We start from the raw sequence: 13,194 nt of genomic DNA, 5'->3' as shown, positions 1-13,194 counted from the left end.
TTTAATAGTGTGGGAATAAGACTAATTAGTTACTTCAAAGAATTGACTAAACATGCTGGGCGGAATGAAATCCTTCTGTGGTTCTGAGAGCAAACACTGTTTGAGATTGTGACTTTTCATGATAAAATATCCCCCAGACCAAGCGTAAGCAAGTAGCTTTTCCATATATCTGCACTGATGACTTGATCAGAAAGGCAGTCAGCTGTTTAGAGTTATCCTGATACTGGGCAGATGTGCCCAGTCCTGCTGTGTGGGATATCAGCAGTGCAGAGCTGCACAGGCTACTGGGTCCCACTTAATGAGAGCAGAGAGATAGATCTCAGGTGTAAGAGTCACTATTGTTCCTAACAAGGTTGGACACAATCAATCAGTCTCATTCTGCTTGTTGATCAGCTGATCTAAAGGGTTGTGTAACATTTTAATTATCCAATTGCATAGTATTGCAGAAAGCTCTTTTAAGTGTGAATTGTGACTTTAGTGGTTTTTTGTTACTATTTCACAATGATAAATGTATGCCTATGTGTAAATTCCTGCTGAAAATCTGATAGTCCTATCATTAGGAGATCCAAGGTAAAAGGGAGTAGGATATATTAATGTTCCCTGCAGATTTATGGGTAACGATATCTGAATTATAAAGAAGAGTGGAGGGTTTGGAGTCATAGACAGTCTTAAAGGGACAGTCTGAATGGATAGGCATTGAGTTTTCTGCAGTTTTTAAGTTTAGCTTTTATTTAACAAATAATGGCTGCTACTGTTGGAGGTGGAATAATCCACCTTTTAAAATTCACTTGAGATTTAGGAATCGATTGCTTTCATTCTGAGCAGTCAGGCCAGAGAAAGGGGATGGTGATCTCCACTTTCTGATAAGTTTACCAGAAGTGAAGATCATTCAGTGCTAATACCAATAATCATTGCTGTTGTTATTAGCATCTTAAAAAGGTTAGTTCAAATTTCATAGGCCTTGTTCATACCTACCATTTTGAAAATCAGAATTTTTTGAAATGGTAGGCATAAATTCAACCTCCTGGAATCAATTAGTCAAAATTAATTATTAGAATTAGCAGGATCAAAAGCATAAAAGCAGGTTTGGTATCTTGAATCCACAATGAATTCCAAAGCAAGCTGAGGATGTGATCTTCCAGACTGATGGCCAGAAAGTTAAATCAATCTGGGGTACCTCCCCCAGCAACATTACAGAGCTTCCTTCATTCATCCTGAGCTGGCTTTTCTGTCACTGCTTTATTCGCTGACACCCTTAACCATGATCTATTGATGTTCCCGGCCTTGATGTCTTCTCTGATGGAACATCTGCATCTTTGCCAATACGTTTCCTTCAACAAACTTTACTTCCCCATATACCATTTCAGAGATTTGAATACAAGCCTTTAACCTGTTCTTCATTGGAACATTCTTCTACTAATAATAACCTGCGGATTCACTCTTTCAAGTTCCAAATACACTGACTGCTTCTTCCTCATAACTGCATCTTCATTCTGCTTAAAACAAAACTCATTCTGCAATGTCCTAGACTACCTTATCTTTCAGGTCTCAAAATTAGGGGACCATTTCCCTTCCTCTCATAATCCACAATCTTTTAAGATCCGACTATAATGCCAGCGGATCACATGTCGATTTAGCTTAAATTCTTTTACATCTTTTTGTGGGGTTCTGTGGGAATATTCAGCTGGGCTTCTCAATTAAAGGATAACCGTTCATAAATATCACTAAATGAATTGTTACACAGATCAGATACAACCCATGCCCTATCAAACCTTACCTACTTCACTTCTTTGGTCATCGAAGAATGATGATTATTTTATACAATGTTTCACTGTTCATGCACCAACATTTCTTTGCCCATGGGACAGACCAGGGTTAAATTCAGGGGCCATTGTTTCATTGGACTCAGGAAACAACGCACATTGCTTCTTAATCAAATATTAAACAAATTGTGGGGTATGGGGATGGGGTGTGAATGTGGGTGGGGTGTGGGGGGATTGAGTATAACATTTTGGAATCATTTTCTGGTTGGGCTGGCTGCTCCAGTTGTATTTAGATACACTGAAGATTAAAAATATGCTTTTATACTGTTTTTACAGATGTTAAGACAAACACGAATCTCAAAACTGCCAGCAAAATGAATTACCCAGTGGGCCTCTGAGATACCCCCACTGTGCCGGGGCATGTCGTTTGGCACAGTTTCACGGAGCTATGTTAAGTCCGCTGGGTGCTCCTTGACTCAGTTCCCATCGAGGATTATCTGTTTTTATGGAAAATTGGAATTGCAGCAAAAGATTTGGACAAGATTGACCTAATTTTTCTCCTTAGAATATCCTTAGCTGCTTTATGTCATTCATTAATGGACTGCCACATGGTGAGAAGCAGCCCAGTACCATGTAATGGACTGTCGAATGCCCAGGAGTGTTGCTTTGGTACATATCCAGGAGGCTGACTTTATTATGGGTTCTTTCTTCCGGGAGTGGCACTATATAAATGCATTTTCTTTCCTCACTACTTTGAGAAACTGAGAATAAAGGCCAAGACCCTTAGTGTAGGATACGTCGAGATTGAAAAGAAGTCGAGATAAATTAGGAAATAGTCATTAGGTGATATTAAGGTTGGGTTTTAAAGGCTTGAAGATTATAAGGAATGCAAGACTGATGGAGGTAAGGATTGTAATGGCTTTAACCCACTAATCTCCCAGCTTCCCACCCTAGTTATCACTTGCTGTTATTGCAAGTACATCCCACCACTGAAGGTGCTGTCTTCCTTTCAAATAAATTAGCATCAATAGTCTCACTGCTTGTCCTTTGTCTCTGCAAAAAAGCACCCCTATCATCCTGAGCCTAACCACTCACCAAGACGCAGAGACCAACAAAAGGAAGACACTGACAGGGCAGCTCCCAATACAAGGGATAGAAGTCAAAAGTGGGCAGGAAGGGATGCAAGATGTCAGCAAATTTACCATATTGAACCATCTCCCCCGTCCAACTGTGTGTTGTTGAAGAGGTGAAATATAAACTGTCTTCTTCAGGGTTATTTTTCCATAATCCATGCCTCCAGTCTTGTATTCTATCAGAAGTGCCCAGCCTACAAAGATTATTTATAATCATGAATTTTAATGTCATGTCACTTATTAAAACAATTATCCATCCTCTATGAAAATTAATAACATTCAGTTGGAAAGAAAAAAGGTAGTGCCATTTGATTCTGACAGCTCTGTAGCTGCTTTTCATCAATGTCACCCCAGTGTATATTTCAACTATTGTTTGCCTATCTCATTCACATCTATATGATTATGTGCTGTGGTTTTGTTGCGCTGCATTATTTTGTGTAATGAATTGCTTTGGCCTTGCAGATGCTAGAATAAACAGGCATGTCTCACAGAGAAGGTGCCAATATGCCATTAATTTGAACCTTAGTGGAACACCCAACCACACCTCGGCTCCATCACAAAGACTGGCCTTTACAACACTGCCTGTCTCTGTCTGACCATTGCTGAAATCTGAATATGTGCCTTTGTTGCCTCTACGGTTGACCAATCCAATGCTTCCCAGGACCCTCCTCCTCCATAAACCTTTGCCCTTAATGTGGTTGACATTCTAACCTGTAACCTGTACACATTACCTCCCGTACTTACTGCTCCTTTGACTGCTCAGAACAAACCTTTCCCTCTTTAACCATGCCCCTTTGTAGTCTCGGCCCTCCCTATTTCTGGAACCTTCTCTTACTCTGAGAATTCCGTGTTCCTCCCATTCAGGCCCCTGTCTTCTCCCTTTGCCCCACAATTGATGGATGTGCTTTCTATCATCTGGGGAAAAAGTTGAATTGGATTCCATGCCCTGCACATTGAGAAGAAATTCAGCTGCACTTCAAGAGTACAAAAAGACTGACTGACCCTGAATTCCAGATGTATGAGCCCAAATTCCCATCCACTGTGAACTAGGATCACACCAGGGAAACCCTCCTGGGATCATCTACTCCAACTTTCAGTGAACAGGTTGGATGCTGTGAGCCAGTGGCACAGCACTTGGTCTGCACTATTCCTGTTCACTAAACATCAGATCAAAGGCCCAATCATCGAGTTTCCAGGTTTCTACCTGCAACCTAAACATTGCATTGCACCACCTCAAATCACATTTATACAAGATGTGGAATGCATTCCTACTTGTTGACAAATTGGGCCTTACTGACTCGCCAAACTGCATTTGTGGTGAGGTGCAGTCAACCAGTCACATTGCAAACTCCTGCCCTGAGCTTGTGTATCATGGAGATCCTGGCCTAACTACCAAAGCTCAATATACATTGAGAACCGTCACCATCTCTGCTGTCGTGTACATTTGACGTAAGGAGTCCTTCCCTAAATCTTGGTACCTCCTGTCTCCTCCTCAAAACCTTTGTTTTTATAATCCCACCATAACAATAGCACCTTCTCTGACTCAGTGTCAGTTTTTATCTCGTGATGTGAAGGTGGCATGTAAATGCAAGCTGCTGTGGATGGCGTGAGAGAATTGTCCATGAATATCTCAAAGCTTGGCGCCCTTAGTTCTGCAAATAACTCATTTTTCCAGAACAACAAAAATTACTGTTAAAACTGATCTGGGAAAATCCACGAGGTGTCTTCTTCCTCTCTCTGATTCTCTAAAAACTGGTCAACTGGAAAACTCCAGATAGAACAAGAGGGCAATAAGCAGCCAGCAGTCTATGCTTGAATTGGTTGAGAGAAAACACTGCCCTCTGAATGCTTGTTATTAATCAAACAACCAAAAACTATAGCCTGCAGCCAATAGAACTTCTTTACCCTGTTTTATAATCAGAGATAATGATTCATAAAACTATTTTAAATCGTGGTTCTTGTGGGAAAGTAAGAGATTTATTTCTGGTTTCTTTCCTCCCCTTTTCTCCTGAAGGTGTCTGGGCTGAGGAGCAGCAATGCCTCAAGCACAGTAGCTCTCTTGGCTACATGTCCATAATTAACATTTTACTCCCAACATCGAGTAGCTGCCCATTTGACTGAGAGGTAGGCTTCACAATGGAGGAAAGTATCAATGGGTCTTCTCACTTCAACTAGAAATGACTGAACGTCAACCAGAAATAAGGTCATTCACCAATTTCCCCCTGAGGCTGCTTTGGTCACTAGTACACCTCAGACAGGTGAGATCAGTTCATTTGGTACAAATCAGGATTCAAACCTGTGAGCTTTCTGTCCCTCTAGTGGATATCCTGGAAGTCTGTCAACCCTACAAAAAGAGCTTGCATTTAAATGTCCCTATTAACATTGTAAAACACCCTGAGGCACATTTTGCAAATGTTATTGAAGAAAAACTATTTGACATCAAGCCACAAATGGAGATATAAGAACAGGTAAACCAAAGCATGGTCGGAGGGCAGGGTTGCACTGAGTTCCCTGAAGGAGGAGCAAGAGGTAGAGAGGCAGGTGTTTAGGGAAGGAACGGCTGCCAGTAGTGGAGGGATTAACAAACTGGGACTCACTGGACCTTAGAACTGGAAGAATGCAGAAATTTGGAAGAATTATAAGGTTGGAGATGTTACGGAGACAGAGAGCAGTGGGTACTGTGATTGGAGAAGCATGAGAATTTTCAAGAAGAGGTATTGCCAAACTAAGAGCAGGCGTAATGGGTGAAGATGATTTGGGTACAAGATCCAGCTGGCACAAACCCACTGTGTGACTCACTCTTGCTTCTGAGTCACAAGATTATGATTTCAGGTCCCATTCCAGAGACATGAGCACAAAATCCAGATTCAGGCTTCAGTGCAGTAGTGACAGAGTGCTGCACAGTCTATTGTTAATCTGAGGCCTTGTGTCAGGCCACCAATTTGAAAAGCACGAACAGTTCTTCACCCAACATCACAGAAAACACATAATGCTATCAGTATCATGTGGCTATTCATGGGAGCTTGCTGTGTATAATTTGGCTCCCATGTTACAACAGAGGTTGCACTCAGTTACTATATTGGCTGTAACATGTCACGAGACATGCTATATAAATGCAAGTTCTCTTCTTTGATTTCTGAGCCATTAATTTTAAGAAGCACTTACTAATTTAAGATGGAACTTGCATTTATGTAGCAGTCTGTCACATTCCCAAAACACCTCAATATGTAGAACAACCAATGATTTCCTTTTGCAGTGCAGTCACTGATGCACCTATCATTGGCAGCCATGCCTTCAGGAGGCTGGGCCTCAAGCTCTGGACTGCCTCCTTCAACCTTGTCATCTTCTCTTCCCTTTAGGTACTTCAAAAACTACCTTTCTGACCAAGCTTAGAGGCATTCTCTCTTGTATCTCCTTTGCTGGATGTCAAATTTGTCTGCTCGCACTTCTGTGAAGAGTTATAATTTGTCTTTGCTGTGCTGATTTTTGTTTATTTTTGTCCAATTATCTTGTTGCAATACATTACACTGACAACTGCAAGAACACTTTCTGTGTAGAGGCTAATTGGAAATAAGTATGGAAAGAAAAACAATAGCATCCAGGAGGAAGACATTATCATCATAGTTGATATTCTGAGCAGTGCCTACTGAAAATTAGCAAGGGATTCTGCAGATGCGTTGTACGTGGGGAAGGATAGAATGAAAAGGCTGTGCCCATATGAGGAAGTCAAGGAAGACCCATCATACCCTGCTGTTGCATATTTCTGTCACTCAGCATCCTGTGTTACAATAACACAGCCCTGTGCTGCATTTAGTTCACAAAACTATACAAGGATGGCACTGGCTTCAAGTGGCACAAAGCCATAAAACAGATGTGATGCCCTCTCTCCCACCCCTAAACCCTTTAGTTTCTGTGCCATCTGACAAATGACTTCTGCAAATGGAAAGAGGGAGAATATTTCAGGGTTCATTTACCCTATCATGTAGCTGCCCTCCAACTTACAGGAGAGCGTTGTAGATATATCTCAACCTACCTTCTTGGTGGGGAAGGGTAGTCAAGGTAGGGCTGCTCATGTGTTGATTGAGTGTAAATTGGATTGGGAGGAGCTGGTAGGGTTACCCAAGCCAATCAATTAAGTGAGAGGACAATAAGATTTCCTTCATCCTGCCACATTCTCCTCTATGTCTCTTAGGTTCCTCCAACCAGGCGCTATTCCCATGATGAGACAGACGTGTGGGCAACAAACCAGATAACCTCATACCTTCACAGATGGGGGTCTTCAGAGGACATCACAGGAGTTCTGCACTACAGCTCCCCCAGGCATGAGAGGAGGAGAAGCAGCCTGATCTCCCAACATGATGAATGTGCTTCTTTCCATAAAAGAAGGAAATCAGTGGATAGTGTCATTTCTTTAAAGCAGCTGTCCAAGGAGGAATATTTTTCCGATGACTTAAAATGTTTCAGCCGTGATGAAATAATCAATTACATTGATGAAACTCCAGTCCCTAGTCCCATGAAGACCCCGCTGAGATCATCATCAACAACTCTCATCCCAGATAAATATGAACAGTATTCAGTCACCTTTTCCCACTTTCCCCTAACCAATTTTGAGAGGGAGCCTCACGTTCTCCGTCGGTTGTCAGAGGGCAAGGAGTGCAGCACACCCAGGGGATACTTGGTGACCACTTTCCCCAATGACCCTAGTGTGGCTCCAAAGGACACAGAGGCCCAGTGTAACCTGTCCACTGTTACCGCTCCCAGCATTAAGGAGGGAGCCTCCAGAAGTTATCGGACAGATCTTTGCGTCTCCTGGAACAATCAGGAAAAACTCAGCAAAATGGAAAGTAAAGGAAGCACCAACAGTTTTTTAAGTTCACCTTCTGCCTCTTCGGGCTATGTGACTTTTCATTCCGACTCAATTGGATCTGCATCCTAGGAACGAGTGTGGACCTTCCCAAAAATTAATGGTGTTTCTATGTTTGTTTTCTACTGCGGGAATTTTATACTTCACACAGGAAGAAATGAGTCATGCACCAAAGAATCAGTCAAATATTTTCATGTCCTTTACAGGGGTAACAGATTCTTTTAGGGATTTGAGAGGGAACTGGAAAACTCTGGCATCAATGTCCAAATATTATTGGTACCACTGACTGTCGTTTTCTATTTTTATTTTTTTAAGATAAATAATTTTTAAGAGGTAACACCATTAACCGGCATTCTTGTAGGGCTGATGCCATTTAGATGGATGTATGGAATGAGAAAAAGGTGGATGTAAAATCGATTCTATTTTTTAAAACCTCCAAATTGTAAAATGGTTGCTCCACCAGAGGTAAATCCAGGTCCTGTTTGTCTATTTATGCACTTTGGGTATTTGGTGTATTCTGTTTCAACTGATGATTTTCTTCACATCAGAGGACAATGGAATTATCCTTTGGGAAGGGGAGGGGTGGAAGACTCCACCATCATTCCTCCTATGTATTTTGCATTTGTAAATTTGGTGTCACATATTGGCAACGGTTCTGTTGCCCTGCGAAAATGGACATTGGTTTTTCTTGGTCCCCGTAAAGTTGTCCGAAAATTTAATAGTAACAAATGTTTTCTTACAAGTATTTGCAATGGTTGCTCGTCAAAAGATCCAGGGCATGTGTTGTTTATATTAAAAACCAATTTCAATACTGGATTGCAATCTGCTTTGACTACAAGGTTTATGTTGGGCACACCTGTTTCATATGAACACAGTGCCATGGGAGATCTGACAGTCATAGTGTTGGGCTGTTGCGCTGTCCACATTTGTATTCTTAAATCTTGCATTCTTTCCACAATCTACCCGGTTTCCAAAGACAATTCTGGAGTCGTCCTAACTACTCAGCTTGCATTGACTTCCTCCACGCTCCTTAACTAATCAGCCTGGTTTGCTGTCCCACAGAATGAGCTTCCACGAAGGACCAAGCCACGTTGATAAAATACCTCAATCTGGAGGGCACAGGTTTAAGGTAAGGAGTAAGAGGGTTGGACAGGAAATAAGGGAGATTTTTTTCATCCAGAGGATGGTTGGAATTTGGAATGCTCTGTCTGAGCGGGTGATGGAGGTAGAGACTCTTACAACATTTAAGAAGGACCTGAATCGCTAAGGAATAGAAGGCTTGGGACCAAGTGCTAGAAAGTGGCACTAGTATAGATAGGTACTTGGTGGTTGACAAGGACAGGGTAGGCCGAAGACCCTGTTTCTGTGCCTCCTGACTCCATGATTCAATTCAATCTGGTCTATTGACACAAGAGCTAGCTACAACAATATGCAAACCTTAGCTTCTGCCTTCTGTGTTTGCTAACACACACTGTGCTCTCTACATCTGGATTGGTCCACAGGGCATTTCAGGTACTAATATATACAAAACCATTTAGATTATTCACTTAGAACATAGAACATTACATTGTTGTGCAAATGTTTTATTTTGCCATGATAAGTTTTGTTCTCCAGAACCCTCTGGGAAAATACATTTCTTTCTGTAAGTGCTTTTAAAGAGCAGGCAATATTTCCATTCCTACTTCCCCATGCTATCACACAGGTTCTGCTGGTTAAATCTAGGCTCACCATCCCTTTGGGTCACTGGGAAGGTCAGTTGTAAATGGGCATTGATGCAGTGCCTAGAAAACTATTTTAAATGGAACTGAATGTGAAGCATGTTCCCACATTGAGTGCTTGCAGGAACCAGGAAGCCAGGATCTCCCCCACCTCCCCACCCCACAGAGTTCATGGAATCATTAAAGCACAGAAGGAGGCCATCCAACCCCAACCGACTAACTACATCCTGACTCTGAGTAACACAATCTATTCAGTCCCATTCACCCGTTCTTTCCCACTTCTCTGTAGCTCTGCACATCATTTCTCACGCCGACAGAATTCCCCACTGAAAGCCCTGAGTGACTCCGTTTCCACAACCCTTGCAGGCAAGGAGTTTCAGATCACCACCACTCTGTATAGGAATGTCTTTTCTCACAAATCCTCCTGTACCTTTTGCCTTTCACTTTAAGTCTGTGTCCCTGATCTTTGAACCAATGGCCAATAGGAATAGTTTCTTTCCATGCGCCCAACCCAACTCCATCACAATCTTGTCCACCTCTACCCAATCTCCAAACTTCTTTGCTCTAAGGAAAACAACTGCAGCTTCTTCAGTCTAAACTTGTACTGGATGCCATCATGCCTGGACCCATTCTCAAAAACCTCCCCTACACCTTGTGTTGGGATAGTCATTCACAAGGTGGGCGTCGATGCAGTGACCAGAACATCATTTTAAAGGGAATTGAATATGGAGTTCATTACATGAACTTAAGACCTACTGACTTAGAAGCGAGAGTCGGCAATGGTTAATGACTAGTCGATGGATAAGTTTGGGCTGTTTACAGTGATGACACATAGGACAGGTTTCCAGCCCAGTAACTAAATGCCACATCCTGACCTTGTTATTCAGTCAGTCTCCTGCTGCCATCTACAGAACTTTTGCCAACTGTAAAACACTAACATTAACCCTTGTAGTTATAGTTGATTACAAACTACAGTCTTGCAAACAGAGAATCTCGTCCAGTACAGACTGACTCATAGGGCTATAGAAATTCTGGCTTTATATTGAAATAGGGATACAAAACTAGAAAATCATCAAAGGCTTTGTGTTATCTTCCAACAAATTTTTTACGACCCTCAAAGAATATTTCCATGGAGATATAACCATCAATTATAGGTCTGGTGTCTGAGACTGGGCAGATTTAGGCCTAATTAACAAATTGAAGGAGATCTTGAGCATGATTTAAGCATCCAAAACAAATAACCTCACAAATCTGGTAATGGCAACAAGTGTACGTTGGGCATGGACTTTCCCCCATGCTAATTAGACAGGTTTTGCATCTGGTTTTGGCCCATCAACATGCACTAATTCAAATCAAATCAAGAAAAATGCTCAAGTTTGTACACTAGTAAGGAAAGGAAAGGCCTACATGGATGCCGAGCCTTCCTGAGCACTTGGCAGCAAATGAAATCCCTTTGGAAGTGAAAAAGAGAACAGACCCTTCTAATTGCACTCATTAAATTGTCACAAGCAGCAATGTGATAATGAATCATCAGATCATTACTGGATGAAAGAGACTGTTTAAGCCATCGAGGTCATGCAAGCTCTCTTGAAGATCGAACCATTCAGTCCCACCTCCCACCTCATTCCATGTAACCTTCCAGATTTTTCTCCCTCACGTACATCCCAATATTCTGCTTTGCAGAAGGATCTGGGTGCCCTTGTTATCCAATTATCCAAATAATTTGCTTTTAGTAATACTTTCAGAGGGATTTTTTGCTTATCTTCAAAATAGTTTCATGTGATCTTTTACCCTCGAGGACAGGGCTTTGAAATGATGTAATGTCTAAAACATAGATTAACAACGTTAATGTGAAATAAATACCTTCTGCGAGGGTGGTTTTAGTGATCACGTGACTTATGTATGCCATGAAGGTTTAGAAAAAGCACATATATCAGTGATACAAATCCAAAATAAAAATGGCACCAAAATGAGTGATACATCAAAAGAGGAAGAAACTCATGGGTGGAGAAACAAGGTCAGAGAAAATGTACCATTAACACAAGGAAATGCGATATGGACACAAAGGTGGCGGAAGAAGACAATCTGCAGGAGTGTGAGATGGGGTGGGGGTGGTCCTGGAGGAAACGATAAGTAACACTGGCATGGACTGAAATGAGCATAAGAAATAGGAGTAGGATAGGCCCATTAAGCCTGTTCTGTGTTCAGTGTTCAGTGAGGTCCCGGCTGATCCAATCACGGCTCTGAGAGAAAAAAAATCATCTTCATCTTAATGGGTAACTCTCACTGCGAAGCTGTGCCCTCTGCTAGTTCCAGATTCTTCCAAAAGGAGAATCATCTGTTCAGCGTTTACCTTGTCAAGCGTGACTTCACTATTGTTTTACTGCTCAACATCCCATTTGTCTTCCTAAATACTTGCTGTATCGCTACATTGAATTTCTGTGTTTCACATACAAGATCCATTTCCTTCTGCACAACAACCTTCTATAATCTTCCTCCATTTAAATAATAGCTAAAAGGTACTTGGACAGGTACCTCTTGGATAGAGGAATATGGGCCAAACATGGGCAAATGGGACTGGCTTAGATGGGAATCTTGGTTGGCATGGACCAGTTGGGCCCAAGGGCCCATTTCCATGCTGTCTGACTCCATGACTCTAATATTGCTTATCCATTCCTCCTACCAAAGCGGTTAACCTCACATTTCCCCATATCACACCTCTGCCAAATTTTTGACCATGCACATAATTTGCAGACTCTGTATCCTCCTCACTACTTGCTTCTCCAGCTAGGAGTTTAAAAACTGGAAGGTCAGTGAGTGAGAGGACTCCCACAGGTCTGTACAGATAACGTCAATAAAACCTTTCCCAAAATTTAGGTCGAGGGTGACAAAAAAAAAATCACAGATGAAAACCACTGTGAACTAGCTGAGCCAAATGATTTTGTGTTCTAATTTCTATATAATCTCATTCTCAAATGCAGCACAATAACAGATACCACACTTACAGTCCACAAGGAGGTAGACATCTGTTTCAAAAGAGGAAGATTCAATGGAGCAACAAACAATCTTCTGGTGGAACTCAATGGGTCGAGCAGCATCTGTGGGGGGAAAGGAATTATCAACATTTTGGGTCAAAACCCTGCATCAGGACAGATGCTGCTCGACCTGCTGAGTTCCTCCAACAGAGACATAGAAATTCTGCAGATGCTGGAATCTGGAGCAATACACAAAAGTGTTGGAGGAACTCAGCACGTCAGGCAGCATCCATGGAGGGAAATAAAGAGTCGATGTTTCGGGCCGAGACCTTTCATCAGGACACATCTCAGCCCGAAACGTAGACTGTTTATTTCCCTCCATAGATGCTGCCTGACCTGCTGAGTTCCTCCAGCATTTTTCATGTAGAGTTCCTCCAGCAGATTGTTTGTTGCTCCAGATTCCAGCATCTGCAGTCTCTTGTGTCTCTATGGAACACCGAATAATTGGCAAGGGGGCTTGAAGCAGACTGAGTTATAAGGAGGAGCTGCAATATTTTAACAGGTTCTTTACAAACAAGAATCCTAATTTCAAGTCAAGCAAAGCTTTCTTTTGCTCCGTTTGGGTAGAATTAGCTTCAGCCTTAAGTTTACCTTAAGAGTCGATGGAGGAAGATTACGCTGGAGGTGACTGTATGGGACATGTATCTGTCCAAAAGAATGCCACATATACCCTGGAATAGA

At 41.9% G+C, this 13,194-nt stretch overlaps 1 protein-coding gene across 3 annotated transcripts in view; it reads left to right on the top strand.

The window, feature by feature from the left end:
- The window catches only part of LOC127583534 (probable G-protein coupled receptor 153), a 78,327-nt gene extending 69,756 nt beyond the window's left edge, over nucleotides 1-8,571 (top strand). For all 3 annotated transcript variants that reach the window (XM_052039622.1, XM_052039621.1, XM_052039623.1), the window contains one exon: nucleotides 7,089-8,571. In XM_052039622.1, coding sequence (XP_051895582.1) covers nucleotides 7,089-7,832 — 744 coding nt within the window. In that variant the 3' untranslated portion in view covers nucleotides 7,833-8,571. The remainder of the gene's footprint in view (nucleotides 1-7,088) is intronic.
- The last annotated feature ends 4,623 nt before the right edge of the window (nucleotides 8,572-13,194 follow it).

The sequence above is a fragment of the Pristis pectinata genome, chromosome 26, assembly GCF_009764475.1.
Source record: "Pristis pectinata isolate sPriPec2 chromosome 26, sPriPec2.1.pri, whole genome shotgun sequence".
Classification (NCBI taxonomy): domain Eukaryota; kingdom Metazoa; phylum Chordata; class Chondrichthyes; order Rhinopristiformes; family Pristidae; genus Pristis; species Pristis pectinata.
The sequence above is the reverse complement of the archived record's forward strand: the minus strand, read 5'-3'. Positions and strand labels throughout refer to the sequence as shown.